Raw genomic sequence first — 20947 nt, forward strand, 5'->3', positions numbered from 1 at the left:
GGGGGACATGTGCAGTGCCGACAGTGGGAATAAGGGAGAGGGGAGTAGGGCAGGGAGCCATCCGGCCAGGGCCATCTCATGTGGACATAATGAGACATAACATCTGAGAGGCAGGAGATAGGTGCTGTACTTTTCCAGCACGCAAGCCAATGCCGCTTTATTATGAAGAGTGCAGATGTGTGTCTGAGCTCAAGGTGGACAGACACACTCCGCCATCTCCCCCACTACCTCTACAGGGCACTTGCTTAAGGACATGAGTTAGGGGTCGTACAGGTCATTGCATATCTTTCTAAAAGGGACTGGAAACGGTAAACAGAGAGCGAAAATAAAAACCCCAAATGAAGTATATGTGTCACTGAAAGTGATCCAAACTTCTGTAGTTTTCAATACATTTTATTTTTAAACCAGTTAGGGCAGGGGTTCCCAAAGACCCCACACTATTGACAGTTTTATGCTGTCCCTCCTCTAGCACACCTAGCACACCTGATTCAGCTCATTAACTAATTAATAAGCCCCTCGTGTGCTGGCTCACGGGTGTTAAAGTAGGAAAAATACAAAAATGTGCAGAACATGGGGTCATCAGGACTGATTTTGGGAACCAGTGAGTTTGGGTTCGTTAGACTAATAAGAGTCCAATATACATACAGTATGCTAGGCTATGCTATACACTGTTTGCAAAAAGGGTGCTATACAGTTCTCAAGAAAGGTTATTTTGGGCAGTAAAGGTTAACATGGTTACCTCCCCATAATGTGTATTTAAAATACACTGTCTATCTGTAATGCAGGCCTTAATGTGCAACAGCTGTGCTTTCCCTAACCTAACATTCATGAAGTTATGCAAGTTGTCAGCTAATTACCGAGCCTTTATAAGGTGTGTCAGGGCAGAGAAAACACAAAACCAAGCAGAGAATTAAGTTCCTAGAACTGTTACTGGGAACCTCTGCTTTAAGCTTTGGGCGCTTGTTGGTTGGTTACTGCACTCTGTGGAATCTAAAAGGCCTGTCTGGTCTTTTGCCTAACACTGAGCTCATCTGTTGTCATTCAGTAGATATGCCATGCAGGCATGAAGATGGACAATGGAAAAAGATCTGATGCAAGTATCAACCAGAGAGAGCAATTCCACCACAGTGGGAGCCCGCGAGCAGAGGCCGGATTGTTTAAGCGTCACCAGCTTCCTTTTCTTCTCTCTCAATCAGCCGTGACAATCGCAAAGAATGCGATTCATCTGCTATCCACGGCCGAGTCAAAGGAGGAAGAATGTAAGATCCTGGCACCAATTTCTGCACTGATCTGGTCCCCTTCTGCCCAGCCAGACAACGTGTCACATTGCATTAGATCTCCTACTGTCTGTCTTACTCATGTCTGTGCCCTGCCCAGGGGAAAGGAGTTAACTGAGAGAGAGAGAGAGAGAGAGAGAGAGAGAGAAAGAGAGAGCTCTCTTTAAGCTGACCCCACCTAGTATTCCTGCGTCATGCACATGTCGAGAATTTGCCGAAGGCCACAGCAAATATTTGTTGCTTGAGTTGGAAATGGTCACACCTGGGTAGTGGAAACAGAGAACATTCTGCGCTACAGGTCAAATAGCCCAGGTGTTATCAGCCATCTCCTGCTCCAGTGTGGAGCAACAGAGCATATCCATGCACAGGGAAATAAATCTTAAGCCAAACTTAAAAAGTGCTCAGCTTGGCTCATTTGTCATACTATATTTACATATTATATCAAGAAACAAATATAAAGACACCAAAAAAATAATAGGCCTTTGTAGATCTTTTTGTGAAAATCCACACCACACGATCCTACCAACCATTAAACTCTCATTGCTGTGGGAGCAATCTTGCATGCAGCAGTTGACACGTCACAGAATTGGGGTAATTGTTTGTCAGGTCATAAAACTGTGCTGGGACTGTGCTGTTATCTAACAGGCAGCGATTGAGTTCGCAATATCATGATAATGAAAGAATGCATACAGCCGCGCAGCAAGCTCGGAAACACTGAAGCTGTGCGAAATTCCACTCTTTCAGGCATGTTGTGACATTCAGTGCACGCATGAAGAAGTAGAGCTTATTTGGGACTGCACGTGTAGTGTTTCCACTCAAAATAGGTGCTAAATATAATCTTAGTTTCCAAGCCAAAGGGAGAGAAGCCTGCGTCATTGCGTCTGTCATGTCTAGCTTGGTTTTCCTCAGTCATTCACTGGTCTCCCATACTGCCATCTGCTGCCTGAGAAGATTTCTGAATGGGTCCTGAAGCAGTTTCAATAACCAGATTCAATATAAATTGGTTTGGAAAAACCTTAAGACAAAAAAGGGATTTTGGGATTAACTTGACAAGACAAATGTAATCCATGGTAATTCATTTACATAATACCAGTTGTGTAAGCTGTTTTTGTGATTTGGTGTACTTGTCCATCATGTTTAGGTGGTTTTGGAACTGTGTAAACCTCAGTTATTTGGGCAGGCAAGTTTAGCCATTGAGGCCTGGCACAGAGCTCACCATTTCACACCATGAAAACCACAGCCAAGGATTTTAGAATAACAGCGCTACCGCAGTACTCACCTCTCTTAGTCTTTTAGCAATGGCAGCATGATTCCTTCCAAAAACCTCACAGGAAGTACTTTCTTTCACTTTCTCTGAGTACCTTCTCTGCTTTGTACAAGAACAGGAAAGTACACCTATGACAGGAGTGAATGGGAAGGTGCTTCAGAGAGTAGAGGAAAATTAATCTAAATTATTGTCTGTAGGACCAATTGTGTGCTACAGATACAGCAAGTAGAGATTAGGTTGAAAAACACAAGATTGTCTTTTGCAGCTTGTAAACACTGGAGGTCTTAATTTGTTGTTTGCATCTTGGAAAGTGAGGCAAACAAAACATGCAAGCTTCAGCGATTATTAGCTACAATAACCATAAAGTATTAAAAACAGATTGAGTTGCAAATCTCTGATTGTGATTAGATATTCATCAATTTATAGTGTTGTTACTAACACCTGTGTCCTTGTATGTCTTCTTTTCTGGGGTCCTAATAAATAATACTGGAGTTTAAATCACATACTGGCACTGCAAATATTAATTTCTCTGAATAAACTAATTACATAAAGGGGGGGGGGTCTCAGCTGTTGGCAAATGCCCTCCCAGACACATGACATAGATTCGACCCTGTGGGCTTATCAGTTCATCAGTCCTTGGAAGAAATTCTACCAAACTGAGTTTAGCACCAGCCAGTCCAACCTTTTCCTCTATTTCAGGGGTATCCAGTTTTATCCACAAAGGGATGGTGTGGCTGCAGGATTTCATCCCAAACAAGCAGGAGCACACCTAATTCTACTTGTTTAATCAGTCTTCAACAACTGATCATGTGTGTTCCTGCTTTGCTGGAATGAAAACCTGCAACCACCCCTTCCATTTGTGTTTCTGAACCACCTAGATTATCCACTAGATGGCACTAGGGGAGTTTCACAGATTCCACAAGCCTGGTTTAACATTATTTACATCTTCTCCAACTAAATTTTTAATTACAATATGACTCTTGCAGCCCATGCCTACTTCCGAATTGCTCAAACTGCAGTCTGAAAGGAGCGTGAGAAGAATCAGTAAAGTTGTGGTAAGGACAGTTTGCATTTTGTGGTGTTAATGAGCTCTCTGTGGAACAGGCAGTGGAATATGAAAGCAAGTAATCACGTCCTATTAGGAGTTAAGGGAACGTTTCCTCAAATCAATTGAGATCTAACAATTATCCTTTAAGTAAAAGTGTGCTGTGTGCTCGCTTCAAAGGGCAATTCAATTACGCCAATCAAATTAGCGTGCTGATTTCAAAGATCTGTTTCTTCTCAGGGCCCTGCCTATTGGAAACGGGTTTAGAGTACTTACACAAACAAAAAAAATGTGTTATTAACTGAAATACAGCACTGGGTAAAATTCTGAGGCCACTCTTCATTTATTTAATTTCCTATCAAAACAGCCATTAAATACAAGTTATTATTTTTCAGGAAATATTTTGAGAAGATTAGATAGAAGATAATCCACTCATATAAGAAAGGGGAGTCAAAAGAAAATAAGTGAAAACAGGATTTCCCCAAACTGGAGTTCAAAAAATGATTAAAAGATACAGAGGAAATGTTATTTCTAACAACAGTGCAAGACCTGGTAGACCACAACAACTGTCACCACCAGGTAAACAGTACTTAGAACTTTTATTTTTAAGATATGGGAGAAAATCAAGCTCCACTTCTGCTTTAAATCTGAAAAAATCCACAGCAGTTTCTGTCCATCCTTCCAGCGCAAACAACTTCTAAGACTGAACTTGAGCTGTAGGAAAATATCCCTGCAGATTTCTCAAATCTCAAAGCAAGTCTCCCGAAAAAGAATGAATAATAAAGCAATAGAGTGGACATATTAACAATAGAAGACTGATATATTTAGTTGTTGAGGCTGTTTGGACTGAAAATTAAATTAATAGTGGTCTTTAATTTTGCACAGTACTGTATATGCTGTCATTAGTACATCACTCCTGCAGATAAAACACATCTTAAAATGCTAAATCATTTGCCACAGACCTGTTGGTGTTCCAATGCAAAACTCTAAAACATGTAAAAGACAGAGTTGTATGCTAAAGTTTGGGCACCCCTGGTCAAATTACATTTTGTTGATTTTCTAAATGAAAATTTGACACATCCTCAAAGGAGAACACACTTCTGCACATTTTAATGCACAATTACTGTATCTTTGCTGAATTTAACATATTGCTAGAAAAATTAAATGTGGCTTATGCAATAGTAATGGCACATTTTATATTTTTGTAACCCACCCATATGTTAAATACAAATAAATTGAAGCGGTGCACTAAATTGTACAAAAAAACTTAACTGTTAACTTATTTTATCAACAAATCAACATGTAATTTGACCAGCTGTATTTACATATTTGCATACATCTGTGTTTTTTTTTCAAAAGAAAAAAAAATGATGGCACAGGGTTCTCTGTGAAGTGAACAGCAAGGGGCAGACAGGCAAATAGCTGAGTAAGCAGAGGAGCCTGCATGTGCGGCTGCTCCACATCCCTCTCTCGGAGTAAGCATCTGAAAGAGAATCTGCAGAGACTGTCACATCGAATCAGAGGCCCACACAGTCGCTCTGCTCTGGCTGCTGGCTAGAGCTATATTGGGAAATGTCCAATTAAAAAAAACAAAAGGTTTGATCTTGACTGCAGTGGGACAAAAAAGGTCGCCTGATGCATTTTTAGTTATGTAATATAAATATTATGCTCTGTCTGCTTTCTACAGAATACATCTCCACAAACATTAAGTTAAAATACACACAGACTGGCCACTTCATTAAAAACACCTCCTTGTATCTACACTCATTGTCCATTTTATCAGCTCCACTTACCATATAGGTGCACTTTGTAGTTCTACAATTACAGACTGTAGTCCATCTGTTGCTCTAGATACTTTGTTAGCCCCCTTTCACCCTGTTCTTCAATGGTCAGAAGCCCCAAAGGATCTCTGCAGAGAAGGTACTATTGGGCAGTGGATCATTCTCAGCACTGCAGTAACACCGACGTGGTGGTGGTTGTAAGTGTGTACAAGTAGATCAGACACAGCAGTGAAACTCACTGTCCACTCTAGTAGACATTCCTACCATATTGGTCCCCCTTGTCCATGTAGTCAGAGACAGTAGCTCATCTGTTGCAGTATAGTTTGTGTTGTTCTTCCTCTAGTCCTTCATCAGTGCTCACAGGACGCTGCCCACAGGACGCTGTTGACTGGATATTTTTGGTTGGTGGACTATTCTAAGTCCAGCAGTGACACTGAGGTGTTTAAAAACTCCAGCAGCACTGCTGTGTCTGATCCACTTGTACCAGCACAACACCAACTAACACACCACCACAACATCAGCGTCAATGCAGTGCTGAGAATGATCTTCCAACCAAATAATAGTTTCTCTGTGGTGGTCCTGACCATACCCTGACCAGAGCAGGGTAAAAGGGGTTAACAAAGTATGCAGAGAGACAGATGGACTACAGTCTGTAACTGTAGAACTACAAAGTGCACCTATATAGTGAGTGGTGTCGATAAAAATGGACAGTAAGTGTAGAAACAAGGACGTGGTTTTAAGTGATTGGTCAGTGTACATTCTTTCAATAAACATGAAACTCAAGTTTATGATTTCAGATAAATCTTTTAATTAAGATCCTTCATCAAGCATGTACACAATTTAACAACAAAACAGATTTTACAGAAAAACTGTATTACAAATAGTGAAAAAAAAAACAGCTGGCATACCATCCAGCATTCGAGTTTTCAGTGATAAGTCATAAGCTAGTTCCACCCATTCCAACAAGAAAATTATTACCCTGCAAACCTCAGTGTGGTATACAAAAAACCCAGCAGTTCAGACAACTATTCACATACAACATACATCAACGAGACAATTATAAATATCCTGCCAGTCTCCAAAAACAATAGTACAATGTAAAGGAGTTGTGATAACATTTCAGCTCATTATTATTCTTGTTTCCTCTTCCAGAGGCTTCTCAAACAGAGAGGACTGCCTCACGGAAAATTTGTATCTAAGGTCTTTGGGAGCTGCTTTGTTTATCATTTTACGTGTGTAACGTTTCAAAGGCAGCGAGACCATCAAATACATTTGCAGACTTCCAGACGAACACAAGAAATGGCTGAGGGAATGAAATACTGGAAGCACCATTGCAGTAAATCTGTAAAGTAGAGCTTTTTTACATGATGACTTTCTAGATTTTGGAATGAAGTGCTCAACGCATCCAAAAAGGACTAAATGTATGAAAAAAACCCTTTGGTGTAGGTGGTTGTATATCTGCAAAACGAAAATGTTTGTCAATGAAAAAGTTGCATTGTCGGTCAACGACTCCTCAAAGCAAATCTCTAACATATGCTTAGAATGTTCTGATTGTCATTGCACCATTGGTCCACAGTTTGCCGCTTTTCCAAGCCTAAGAGACGTCAGCGCTCATCATCTGGTGTAGGATCGCTGCCAGTTGTAGATGGCGTGGATGTTGTGGGAGCAGGCAGGCAGCCTCTTGCAGGTGCTTACACTGCGATGACGGAAAGTCTTCCCAACAGCGCTAAGCCCTCTCCGTCTAGCCGCCTGCTTGGCCCGTTCCTCAGCAGCGAAGAACTCCGTGGTGGCTCTAAAGAACTCCAGAACAGCCTGGTGGCTCCAGAGCACAGGGCCTTCCTCGGGGAAGGAGAAGCCGCAGTGGCCTCCGAGAGCGGTTAGCAGCAGGAAGAAGTGAGGGTTGGTCTCGAAGAGCTCCCAGGGTAGCGTGGCTTGAGGCTCACCACGGACAGGATCGTCTCGGCTACATATGCACAGCACGGGGATGGCCACCTCATCCACGTCCCTCAACGGGTCATTTCGCTCCCAGTAGGCCTCCCAGGCCCCCTCTACCTGCGCCCCCTTCAGGCCAGCCTGGCAGAACAGCACCTCCTCCATGGCCCTCAGTGAGCTGCTGGAGAACAGGCTTTCAGTGTGGATCAACTCACCCAGCACTGTTCTGTACCTGCAGGAAAGTTCAAACACAATCAGCAACAATTTCATCCTGAGGAGAAGCAGACCATCCTGTTCAGCATCATTTTGAAATATTGTCTTGAGCTTGCAAACTGCCCAAACACATAATAGAAATCAATAAGGCTGGATAAACATCCTTGGTTTTGGCAGCAACTATTGTATTTTAATTTAAAGAGCTTTAGGTTAATGTTTCTGAATAATACTGATGTTGGAAAATGTATCTTCTTGCATGGTAAGGGCACACCCCGAATGTGGTTGTAGTATAAGAAGAGATTACATGACTGTAGGAGAATTTGGGCTTCTGATTCTGCTTTATGCTGCTTAACACTAAAAGGCCTGTAGTATGTATTTTTGTAGATAACACAGCTCCACAGTGCAAACAATTACTTTAAAATGCTACAGTAGATCATTGATTAAAAATGTACTTTTAGTAGGTGGATAAGAACAGGGCATAACCTGACAAGGGAGGTAAAATGCAACACATTTTATGTGGTTAAACAGGTTTAAGTACAATGTGCTTTTAATCATGTTCTCCTGGTGACAGTAATATGGCACCTTTTTGAAGCATATAAACAACTCATAGTGAGATCCAGCCAGGCTAAAGTACAGCCTCCACATGGCAGGGCTAGTTCTAACACAGTGTTACAACGAAGCCTCCTAAAGTGAACCTATAAAGTACTATCCTCTACATGGTGTGATACACTCTGAACTGATTTTTTATGGGTTTTTTTTTAAATGACCAGCCACGCTTTTGCACTCAGATTGGACCAGGAAATCCCTGCATTTCATAACTCAGTTTTATAAAAAAAAAAAGAAAAGAACCCTCCTTTAACTGTACCTGCTGAGGCAGATCTTCTGGTAGAGCAAAAGGGCCCAATTAAATGGCCAGGTAGGACCACTTTCGAACCAGCCCTGGCAGCGGAAGATGGGGGAGAGGCAAGCAGCAGCAGTCATGTAGCTGGAGGAGCCGCACTCTCCCAGGTACGAGAGGAGGAGGCCTGAGCCTGTGCTTTCACTCACAGCGTAAATACGGCCTGCCGGCTGCCGGTAACGGATGTAGCGCACCGCCTCCCTCAGATCGGCCGGGTCACCAAACTGCTGCAGTTTAACAGTGCTGAGGGGTGTGCCATTCTGACTGCGGCGGTTAAAGACCACGGGGAGGTAGCCATGAGTCAGACCCACCTCACAGAGCTACGGAGAAAAAACACACACCGTCACACGCCAATCTCAGCAGAGAAGGGGTCAAACAGGCACGAGTGACGTAAAAAGAGATGTCTCATGAGTCTCTTACACACATTCAACAGTTTCACAGCCTTGAGAAAATAAATGTTCGGCTTTATAAAGTATGTATCTATTTTCTAAATATTCCGTTTAATTCATGTTCAGGAGGCATGTCACTGACCCAGATCTTTTTGAAATAAGCAAACCAGCAGGCCATGTAATTGTAGCTGATGCCACTTAGTACTTTTCCCCTTTTAAACGTCAGGCCCATGTGGAATTCTGTCATGGGGTCTCAAGACATGGAGAAAACCAGCACGGCCGCCTTTCTCCACATTCCACACATGTTCGAGGAGTCAGAGAAGACTTCACAAGCAAGCGTTCACTCTGAAAGTTAGAATAAGGTCAGACTCTGTTCCACCTGCTTATAAGAGTAGAAACAATGTTTTTTGCCTCATGTAGTCGGACACAAGCAAATTTATACTGGCAATTTGCAGGCTCTATCAGGTCTACTGTGTCTGACCGCTTTCTGGCCTTTATCACATTAATATGCAGTCTTTGAGTTAGGGTCAAAAGGCAGGGTGGGAATTTACATAGTGTCCAAAGCATATGTGAAACAATGAGTCACCTATTTTCTCAAACATACTTAGAGTTTTGGTTAATCTACATGCCCCTGCAGCACACATGCCGAAGCAGTGTGCAAGTGTGCACGTCAGCAAGGAAGAAGAGCAAAAGAACCATGGACCCATTACCCTGAGGTCAGGGGCGTAATTTCTGCTCCATTTCCACCACCGAAAAAATCCTTCTTAGAGACCAGAGTTGACTCAATAAAGCACTCAGGCTTATGGACTATTGATCATAAAACACTCAGTGTAACATACAAATGTGTCAGCATTTCTCAAAGGTTTTCAGGCAGTTTCATATGATTTACAGTTATGCCTGCAATAGCTTTGATTTTTAGGTGGCAGTATAAAGGGCAAATAGTGTCACTGCAATGGAATCAACGTTTCCATTTGGTGTCATTCATTATCTTCTAGTGAATCAAATCATCAAACAATGCAAGTCATTCATTGTCTTGCAGTGAATGAAATACAAGCAATTATCAAATCAAGCAACAATTTTTCTAATGTCATTAATTCATTATCATGTCTAAAAACTAACAATTCAGTCTTTCAATGGCGCACCACAAATCTGCCAAACAAAGCCTATTTTTACATAATGAGAATGCTCTAATGTTGGAACAAAGATGTATTTCCATCTATCTGATTTGATTTGATGATCATTGGCTTGGTATGAATCGGTAGTGGTAAAAATATCCAGTAACATTTATTCCGTGGGCCGTCAATATAGCACACTGAGCATTAATCAAGAAACAGGGCAGCGCTTTCATTGAGAAAAGAAATACTCCATGTGCTGTGAGAGTTAGTGAATGCGACACCCCTCTGACAGCACTGCTGTGCCCTACTCTCATGAGAGAAGCTTAATTGGCCTGACACCTTGGTGCAATGGTGATAGAAACGCCCATGCACTGGCTTACACCATGTGCCTCCCACCGAAAGATGAAAGGATGGCACACAGGACCCCTCCTCTCTGCTGTGTGCCGAGTGCCAGCAACTACGGCACATTTCTACATTTCATTTCTTTTGTGGGAGGCTGTGAGGCAGACTTTGCAGACTGGAGGCTTATGACTGAAGAAAGGTGTGGATGTCAGAAGTAAAATGACTTTATAGTGAGAAGGGGTCAATCAGGAGGCACTGCAAAAAACTGTATATGGAACGGTCCACTGCATCTTGGTAAAAATGATCCAAGCTGAAACAGCCAGTAGTTATATAACAGACTGCAGCTGTATGGTTCTGTATGGGCCGAAGATTTCAAATTGTACACAATAATATTAAAATATATCAAATCCTTTTACAACACATTATTACAAATCCCCTTTTTCATGTATATATTTGACTTAAAACAACTGACTGCACTTGTTTTACTGTGTCTTGTGTGCTGCAATGTCACACATGAGGCTCTGCCTTACGACTATCTGCCAGATGTTGATTTGATAAACAAAACAGTCAAAACAATATGAAAGAGCCATTCAGCTTCTACCCCACATACAGTATTACTCAAGTTACAAGCTCCATGGCCTACTTTCATGCAGTCTGGAGAACAATGCCTAAAAACAGGGTGAGATTAACTACAGATTGAGAAGACTGAGGGGAAAAACCGCCTTTTGCTGCAACAGAGCACCATTATTTCCATTATTACCTTCAGTACATTCCTGGTGATCTTCCCAAAAGAATTGGGGATTATTAGGAGAATGGGGCTGGTGGAATTACTGGAAGTCCTCCTCCTCTTGTGATGTGTCCCACTACCACCACCACCAACAGCCCAGTCCAAAGCCACCAGCCCGTCGTCACTGAGCTGTAAGTGATCTCGGACGAAATGGACGGTGGAGTCGCGCGGCCACAGAGCACCAAACACGGTCTGGAAAGAGGGGACACTCCTCCAGCTCCACGCCGGGATCGAGTCGGGTTTGCAGAAGCTCTTGCAGTGCTGGAGCAGGTAGTTGGCCAGTGCGGAGGGTTTGCAGATGAACGCCAGCGGCGGAGCTGCTCCTGCTCCTGCTGCTGCACCTGGACCCTGCACTTTGTGCTCGGTGTCTGAAGTGCATGCCTCCGCTAAGCGCTTCAACACTGGCCAGGCTGAGACCACCAGGACGAGGATGATGCACACAGCGCCCATCCATTCCAGCATTTGAACGGTTTCTAGTAGAGAAGATAATGAGGACCAGAACACAGTGGAGGCTAAAACACTGAACGCTCCGGGTCCGTAATGCTGCTGCAGCAACAACACAGCTGAGGAAAAAGAGACCATCCAAAGTTCACTGTAGTTTTACACACCGGCGCCTCTCGCTCCGCTCACAGCGACCAAAATCAGTCATTTCTGCAGAGATAATATGTAATCCATCAAAACAATACCCGTATAGACTAAAGCAGGACAGCGACCTGTATTGGCGCCATTAGCTTTTCAAATAAAGCGCTGCTGCCTCTGTGCGCCTCTCTCTCTCTCTCTCTTCTGCAGGTTATGCAACAGCTCTTCTCTCTCCTTCACCTCTGTAAAGGCAGCCACAGGCGCTGTGCAGGCAGTTCCTCCAGCCTGCACCATGAACATGTCCGTATCTCTGAGTCGCCGCGACAGACACGCAGCTACTGTTTGTCTGATCAAGTCTCGGTTTATTTTGATGAGAAGCATCCAGAGCTGGACTCCAGCTGACCGGAGTCCTCTCAGGGAGGAAGGCCACGCCCACAGACCGGAGAATGAGTGTCACTACTGTTTCTGAGTCTCAGTCCTCCGAGAAATTTCTCTCGAACTGCTCTCTTGTGATTTGGTCAACGTTTCTATTTTTAAAGAGGCTTTTTTTTTAAAAGTACGCTAACGGTATATTATCTCAGTTTATTTAAATAAACTAAACTTTTAATAAACTTAAAAAAAATACGTTTTTTAAAATATTTAACTAGCAAATTTGTTTGGCAATTTACGAAAATGTACCTCAGACTTTGAGGAGGTAGCTGCTATATTAGGTTAACGTTATATAACCGGTCAAATTGAGTTCAACAACATGTTATTCTGTAAAATATAAGTGAAAAGTATTCGCTGAATGTTTGACCATAACATCATTAGTTTAGCAGCTAGGCTAACGATCCGGCCTCGCGAGCTTCACAGAGCTGGGCTCCAGACTGAGAAAAGTGATGACGTAAAGAGACACGTCACTACCCACCACATTCAAACGAGAACAAAGTGAAGCAGAGCAGAGCGGAGCTGCAGGCGAGGTACAGGATTACAGGCCTCCTGTTCTTTATCCAGCCTTACCACCAGATGGAAAACAGCACAGCTCTTAGAGAATATTGTGTTATTCAGTTATCAGGGTATCAGAATTCTTCTCATAACTCTTTTGCTGTCTTGTTTAATTTGATTTAATGCAGCGCACTACATGTCAAACATTAAATAAAACCTGTGTATTCATAGTTTTGATTGTGTTTCTTACTGTGGCAGTACAGTAAGTGTGGCAGAACTCATCAAACTTAAGGAAAACTGGTTGGGATAAATGTTGTGATATCACATATCATTAAAATGTCTTGATGTATTGTCATCATTACATTTTTGTCATATCACTCACCCCTAATGTCACTTAATTTATTACTCACTGATTTGTGGGCAACGTTTGTGCAACACATTCTAGTACATCAAAACTGTGTATATTTTATACGTCACTACTGTAAATTTAGCAGGCTAGTTATTTCATTTTCTTTTCCATGCCATCAAACACTTTGGAGGCTCAGGATGTACTGTGCTGAGATGCATGCAGTTTTAGCTAGAAAACCTCTGACCACAGAACATGCAGTTATCTTTGTAACTCCTTTGCAATATGTAAACCGTCTTTCTAACATTTTATATACTCCCAGCTGTGTTGATAATTGTAGGCAGACCTTTTTTAAGTGGTCAGTGATTTTGTTATGATATCCCAACAAGTTAAACAAGTCCTTTGCAGCCCCACAATGGCATCATACTAACCTCAGTGTTGTCACATCACCATTATGAGCGCATTTTTTCAATCAAGACAAAACAGTAGCAAGATTACGCACATATTAATGAGAACACAGGTCAAGATAAACTCAACCATCAGTGCAACATCTCCCTATAAAGCATTTATCCGTTCTTGACAAGCAAAACATTCACCCCAGTGAAGATGGTATAAATTAAAATCAGACAGCTGAAATGTACATAAAGATGGAAAAAGCAGCAACCTTAAAAACCCAAACAGTCAAGCAGCCCTGCTAAAGCATACTGCCATGCGGGTGTGGAAATGTTTTTTTTGGTTTTTTTTTCATTTATATCTTACCTCTGATGACGCAGATCACTGCCAACAAGGACAAATCAATTTTGTTAGTTGAGTGGTTGACATTTTATATTTGGCTTTTGAAATGGGCAACTTTTTGTTGAGGTTCAGGTCTCGCTTCTACAGATCCCTCAAGCACATCTTTTGAATACCTGGAGCTCCATATTCAAAGGACATTCACAGGGTCGCTAGCTCACTGCTAAAAACCGGGAAGTTTGAGCGAGATACTGAAGGATAGTGTAAAGGTTACTAAGCAGTGATTGAAGGACAAAAATAAACTGACATTTAGGAAAGATGTAGTGAGCGTCAAGATTATGATCGGATTGTGTCCTAACAGCAAGCTGGCATTCAAATGTTTTATCGCATTGCCTTGCAAGGCCTGCAGGACATCTACTCCGGAAACAGCAAGTGCGCATCGAAATGTAAACAAACCACAGACATCTCAAAAGATAGACGCTTTACTGACGGAGCTGGTTAGCAGTGCTTTGGGGCATGTATTTAATAGAGTTTGTAATGGGTTACGTTTTCTCCCCCCTTTTAACATCAGTAGTCTACATTACATTGTTAAAATAATATTACACTGCCCTGGTGTTGGGCAGCTCAATTATGCTAATGTGTGTCTACTTAGCTAACCTCATTTCCAGCAGTCTGGTTGTTTCTCTTCAGATTGTTTAATGGAAGGGTCGTAAAGGCCTCCTCTTCTCCACTTCATGGAATACTCTCTCCTCATTCATTTTAAGGTGGACAGTGCGATGCGATATATCAAAAACAGAATTTCAGGCATCCTTTAAAAATGGCACATCGCACCACATCACGCTCAGCCACTCTCAGCTAATGTAGCTAAAGTAATATATTCCTGTTTTTGTAATGTTGCGAAATAAAAAAAAATACTCAGCCTAGTTTAACTCCGCCCATTCATGCTGGAGTGTTTCAGTCTGGACGGCTTTTTGAATTAGGCATAATACAGGGCAGCCAATCAGAACAGAGGTTATTTACTTGGCCTTAGAGGCACAGTAACAACAACAGCCTGTTTAATTCTAAGGGATAGAGAGAGGTTGGAAAATGGTCATGTAGAAATTAATCATATACATAAAGCCACATAAATGTCATAAGAGTACCTCAGAAAAAAAAATAAAATTTAGGACATGGGCCTTTTAAATACTCCCTGGATTATAAAGGTTCCTCTTTTGTTCATTAATTTATATAAAGCTCATGACACTATTTATTAGATCTAATATTGAATTTACATGACTACAGAGCATGTTGTCGTTGCTAGGAGTGCCCAAACTTTTTGCCTTGGGGGGCCAAATTGCAATGTTTATGGTGGTCCGAGGGCCAAAAAGACAAAACAATATACAAATAAAGAAGGTAAATAGGTTTCAAATTGCGTTTATAAGATATATTATTTTAATATTTCACTGTGTTTACTAAAATACTTCAAAAATACAAAGTTAAAGGGAAAATAAGAATGTAACAAGTTATATATAGTATAAAAATATATGTTTGTTCCTTTATTGGGTGAGGGGATGGGTAACTTTCTGGTTGGCAAAAATCTAGACAGCTGGATACGTTTCTGGTGTGCAAAATCAAACATCCTCACAGGCCAACTTTGGCCCACTGGGCACACTTTGGCCAGCCCTGGTGTTTGCCATCAGGCGTACTCACGCTTCATTTTGTAAGAGTGCATTGTTTTGTATGTTCAGGATGCAGCCCTACCTGCTGTTTAACTATAGTAGCAGAGCACAAAAGGTTTCTTTACCGTACTTGAACTAATACATCCCAGCTAGACTTTTTGTCTAAAACATTCTGAGAATATTACACACATGTTCTATTAATGTTTCCAGCAGGAAGATTTTTTTGGTCTTAGAATGTTCTTCTAGAAAAGTTCTCCAAAAACATCATCATGTAACATAATCTGAGGCCCTGACAGCATCTGAAAAATATCCTCTGAATGTTCTTTTCTTAGATTAAAAGGTTTTCTTTACACATTATTAGACTTTATAGGTAATGTTAGCCAAAGTTAGGGGAATGTTTCCTGCTAGCTGATGGGACTTATACAGGTATTGTTTGTCCCTTTGGCTGATGTCTTTTCACAAAAGTGACCCTTTAAAATCGTGGGTTAATATTACAGAACTTTTCTTGCATTATTCTTTGTTGTCAGTCAGAATTGCGTGATTTCACTTGCTCACTCGATTACCTGACACTTGAAACTCCATTTACTGGCTCAATTTAGCATGAAGGATTTCTGCTTGAGGGCACCTTTGATATGGAATGTGTTTCAGAAATCTGAAAATTGCAGCATTTAATTCTGCTAAAGCAGCCGAAAGCTCAAATGGGAGTGTACAGTTGGAATTAGACTTTTACAAGCTCACTCCCACCCTGCTTTAGCCTTGAATAAGTGCTTTTTTTTTTGGAATGCAGTAAAAGTAGCCTATAGGTGGCACTGGGCCAGTTGGGCGTGTTGCACAGTCAGAGGTGGTTGGCAGTTGTTCTGCTATTGTTCTCTGCGTATTGTTAACACTTTGAGAACAGATACCAAAATACCTCCCATTCCCTTTTCTGTCTATTCTTTTCAAACATAGGACTGGCCAGGACAGTGATGCAGATTGCGGGACTGGCATGTGACATCAGGCTTTTTTTGTTTGACAGTAGAACTGAAAACTGTACTGGGCATGTTCTCACAAATGGGTTTATAGACACAACATAATTTGCTCCTTTCCACATTCAGGATCGTCACCCAAGCATGATGGTTTTCATGTGGGAAAGAGTAAATACAATTTGGGGATTAGAACTGGCTCTGTGTTTGTGGCCTACCTGGAACATGCATTTGAGTGTGCGAGGGGAATTTAGAGAGTGTTTTGGTGGAGGGAGGGAGGCTTTGAGTTATCGCTGCCATCCCTACTCTTCACAATATAGCCCTTAAGGGACCAGTGCAGGAAATCTAAAATCAAACACTGAGCCATTGTTGTATTTTGGGGTGATTCAGTGACAAATACAGTGTTGCTATGCTGCACAGGAAGGGCTTAAGAATGGCCCGTAATGAAGGCCGGGTCACTACTGAAGGCCTTGGGAGGACAGTCAGGATAAACAAAGACACACAAAGACAAATGAGGGGAAAGGTTTTTGAGAGGCCATAACCTTGAGAGTATATGCATAAATCTGCCCAATCTGATGACCTGCATGTTGGAACCATACTATTCTTGTTGCTATGATAATTTTTTTATTTGAAACAAACATCATAGTATGCATAGTATTAAAAAAGTAAAAGGTTCCTTCTTGAAAATTGCATATTAAGTTGGTGGTATAACATTATATGTAGCCCAGTCAGTGAGGCTGATGAATATAGGATAACCAAACACAATTCATGTTATACCCATGTATCCATAAGCTCAGCAATGAGCCGTTTAGAGGACTTAGTAGCTTGGCTATAAAGCTAGGTTAAATGAGCCTTTAGACTTTTAAAACAATTTAGTAAAAATCATATTAGCAAAATGAGAGTTGAAACAGTAGTAACAGTGCTGACTGACTACCTCATTTGGGTGACTTTTTTAGGTGACTCATCAAGTTTTTAAAGTTAGAAGCAACATTTAGCCAGAAATTGCTAATGTTAGCTAAAGTTAGCTTGGTAGCCAGCTAGCTAAATTATCTTCTCTACATAACAGAGAGCTAACTAACTGACCACCTTCAAATGTTGCTTGAGGTATATGATCATAATCTGATTACAATGCATCCTGGATGGGTTTACTGGCTTTTCTTTCGGACAATTGAAGGACAATGCTCAAGCAAGGTGTAAACAGGCTCAATGGTTTATTATCAAAAATTCAATTCAACTGAATGAGAAATTTAGAGCATCTTTTTTTAGATTTGCTACACAATATTGAGCTCTTCAATTCCTAAATGCAACGCTAATGAGCTAGACTATGTTGTTGCAGGCAGATTATAAACAGAACAGAAACAGAAACAGAAATCAACAACAAAATTAGCCACCGTACTAACATTAGCTCAGTTACACAGTTGAAAAAATACACCTGACGCCTACCCTAAGAGTGTGATCTTTCACATGCAAATGAAATAAATATAATTTGAAATTAATAGCAAACTCTAAATTAAGATATTTTGCTTTCTCACTGGGTTGAATAGTATTTTTGCCAATGTTCTGTAAACTTGCAATCTTTGCTAGGAAATAATGCATTTATGGACAGAGAATGGACAGGTCAATTGATTGATCGAGTAGAATTGGGTGTGCTTCTGTTTGATTAGAATGAAAACCTGCAGCCACACAGGGCCTTTGCAGACAATATTGGACTGGATTGATGTAAGGCACCAACCTTATGTGTGCCCATGACCACTTGTACCTGCACAGCGTGCTAAATCACTTGATCAGGTCATTAAGATGGTGGTGTGTTTACATAGAGCAGTGCTGCCCTGCTTTTCTCTCCCAATGAAAGTGCTCTGAAGGGCTGGCCCTAAATCTCGCCTTGTGCTTGAGTGCTGACTCCAAGGAAACTCCTAAAAATCAACCTAAGCCTACATAATTATTTGAAAGCTAGAATAAGTACCACCACATACATTATAAATGAAAGATCTCCGGCATAGGCGGCTGATGGTCATGCAGCTTTAAAGGCAGCACATTGAAAGCGAAGCACAACTGGATCCAGTCTTATATCTTTAAAGTAAAACGAGACTAAACATATGTTGACAGACAGAAAATATTACAAAATTCTGTTTCAGCTTTGAACATGCTTACACTAGAGCTCATGGAGAACACAGATTAGAGGTTATGGGGAATATATAGGGGTTTTAGCTTTGCTGACTTACAGTGCTTAAGTCTGCGCTTTTGGCATGCTGAAGGTCTGGCTTTTGATAGGTCTCATTGCCTCTCAATTCTAAATGGAAACCAGCTGTTGCTGTCAGAATTAAGTCAGGGGTTGTGAATGCACTGTGTGTGCTTCTGCATCTGGGTCCATAGTACGACAGTAAGACTCTTTCTCTATCTCTCCCTCTCTGTCTAACTCTCTTCAACCTCAATAAAATGATGCTTTAACTGAGAAACCACCATCTTCTGAAGTGCAGATAAGAAGAGATCTCTCTCTCTCTGTCTCTCTCTCTCTTTTAACCATAGTCACTGTTGTAACACTCTGCACACTCTGCCCCATTCTGTACATTATAGCACTTATATCTTAAATGTGGAGACCCTATAGTGCAGAGGGAGATCCTCTGATTTTTGTGAACAAAAAAGGTATGTCTGTAATTTTTTGTTCATTTTATTTTTAGTAGAGTGATGTTTATATTCAAACTCTGCACATATTACAGTACTACTTGTTTCATTGTTATTGAATGGAAACAAAAGGGTTAAATCCTTGAAACGCCCAATGGAAAATTATCCAATCATGATTTTTTTTCTATTGTATCTAGATAGATACAGCCAAGCTAGCTCTCTCATTGGTTAGGCCTTCAAGAGCTTAACAGAAGGAAGAGGACCTTAAATTAGGTATCAGCATAATTAGAAAGTGGTAGAGAAATCAAACACTCATATTATTGATTTCCTATGAGTGGGGCCAATTTAGAAAGACAAAAAACATGACTCTGTGCCTTTTGAAAGTTCTAGGTACATCACTGACTGCGAATACGAGTAGTAGCAGTGTGTTTGTGTCAGATGTTTGAAGTGGGAAACAGCAACTGCAGACACTGAGGCTCTTTACTGAAAGAGTGGCTGTAAACTGCTACATACAAAGTACAATATATGTTAATGTCTGTAAGGAGCTTCAAATAAAAAACATGGAAAGTTTCTTTCAAATATCTATTTGGTCTAGATCAGCCAAAAATTGTCTGTGTGCTTTGCTCTTAACTTTTTCCCTCATTTTTGTCAAAAAGTTTCAACATTCAGGGCCTGAACTGAAGGCCAAGCTCTAATAGTCGAGTTTTGTCACTGCTATACTGAGTAAATGAGGCTGGCCTTATCTGCCAATTCTTTCAGTCTAGATGATAAACCCCTGATCCTTGAGTTTTCCTTCTGTTTCCACCCTGGAATGTTTAATCTCTCTCTGCATGCATTTTTTTAAGCGTTTAGCCAGATTATACAGATGTGAAGTGCCTCGTAAAGTTGCAGGGGGATATGTGAGACACATCTGTTCTGCACCCTGCAGCTGTCCCCGCTATGAACCCTATGAAGCTGGCGTAAGGCAGGGTGTGTGTGACGTCAGCCGACAGACATGCTACCTCTTCTGAGAGATGATCTTAAACCTAGGACATTGTCCTTCAATAAACAAACACTACTGAAATGATGAGCAGAATTACATCCACTCTGCCCCAAGGACTAGGCTGCATGGCCTCGATGCAGCCTTCACAGAGGGATTACTGAAACTGGAAATGTCTCAACAAAACCGGACCAATAGAAAAAAATTATTGGAAAAAATTACATTAATGTAAAGAAAACAACTTCCTTCTCCTATAAAGTTATGATTTCAGAAACAGAAGGTTTTGTTATGACAGTGAAAAAGGCATATCTGGATTTTGTATGAATAACCAGAACATAAGCTGGCACTGAATAGAATAGGGGTGCAGAGGTGGCAGACAGAACCAGTTTTGTGTGTAGTCACACCACACTTACTCACTGTGAAATATGAAGCACTGACACATTCGACCGCATCCTCTGCGGCACTCTTCCTGTCCCTCTTACACTTCCTGCTGTAGAGGGTTTGCACTACAAAAGTTAGGCCAAGAGCCAGACCCACAACTGAAACTTGTCAGTCATTGCGTTTTCACAGCTTAACCTACCGCTGTCACATAAAAACATGCAATGCCTATAGTTCCTTGTTGATTTTGCAGCATGGGTGTGATGACGCAGCTTACTTGTCTGAACCAAAGTTCAGAAATTACTTAATTGCGTGTTACATAAGTCTGTTATTCATATGAAACCTGTTAATGTCTAGCAGTAAATGTAAAGGAAAGGTTATGTGTGGAAAATTTTATTCAAAAGCTATTTTTCTGCACCTGTAGGACATTGTTGCTTTTTGTACTGTTCTCAGGCAGGCCATGCAGCCTAGCAGGTCTAGAAATGGGATAATTTGATTAACTAAAAGGCTGATATGTTTACTGTCTATCAATGGTTTGGGGACATTTAACTTTTCAAATTGTTTTTAATACAAATGAACATTATTCTGTGTTGGTTTGCAATCATTTACCGAAGACAATCTTCCATGTATACATATTTTTGAGGGTGTTACCTTGGAAATAATGCCAAACCAAAGGCCAACTCCACTGTAGGCACTCAGTGTAGACCCTGTGAAAATGCTC

At 41.2% G+C, this 20947-nt stretch overlaps 1 protein-coding gene across 1 annotated transcript; it reads right to left on the reverse strand.

The window, feature by feature from the left end:
• Positions 1-6274: 6274 nt before the first annotated feature.
• On the reverse strand, positions 6275-11588 carry abhd15a (abhydrolase domain containing 15a). Its single transcript, XM_036561783.1, has 3 exons — positions 11020-11588; positions 8381-8733; positions 6275-7534 (listed from the first exon to the last, which is right to left on the reverse strand). The coding sequence occupies exons 1-3, from the start codon at positions 11506-11508 to the stop codon at positions 6985-6987; spliced, it is 1392 nt and encodes a 463-aa protein (XP_036417676.1). The 5' UTR covers positions 11509-11588; the 3' UTR covers positions 6275-6984.
• Positions 11589-20947: the final 9359 nt, after the last annotated feature.

Source organism: Colossoma macropomum, unplaced genomic scaffold (genome assembly GCF_904425465.1).
Source record: "Colossoma macropomum unplaced genomic scaffold, Colossoma_macropomum, whole genome shotgun sequence".
Lineage (NCBI taxonomy): Eukaryota > Metazoa > Chordata > Actinopteri > Characiformes > Serrasalmidae > Colossoma > Colossoma macropomum.

Coding starts and splice junctions, on each gene's coding strand:
- abhd15a (XM_036561783.1), bottom strand. CDS start 11,508: ATGCTGGAATGGATGGGCGCTGTGTGCATCATCCTCGTCCTGGTGGTC. Junction 8,734..11,019: donor TCACCAGGAATGTACTGAAG/GTAATAATGGAA, acceptor TTTTCTCCGTAG/CTCTGTGAGGTGGGTCTGAC. Junction 7,535..8,380: donor CAGAAGATCTGCCTCAGCAG/GTACAGTTAAAG, acceptor ACTTTCCTGCAG/GTACAGAACAGTGCTGGGTG.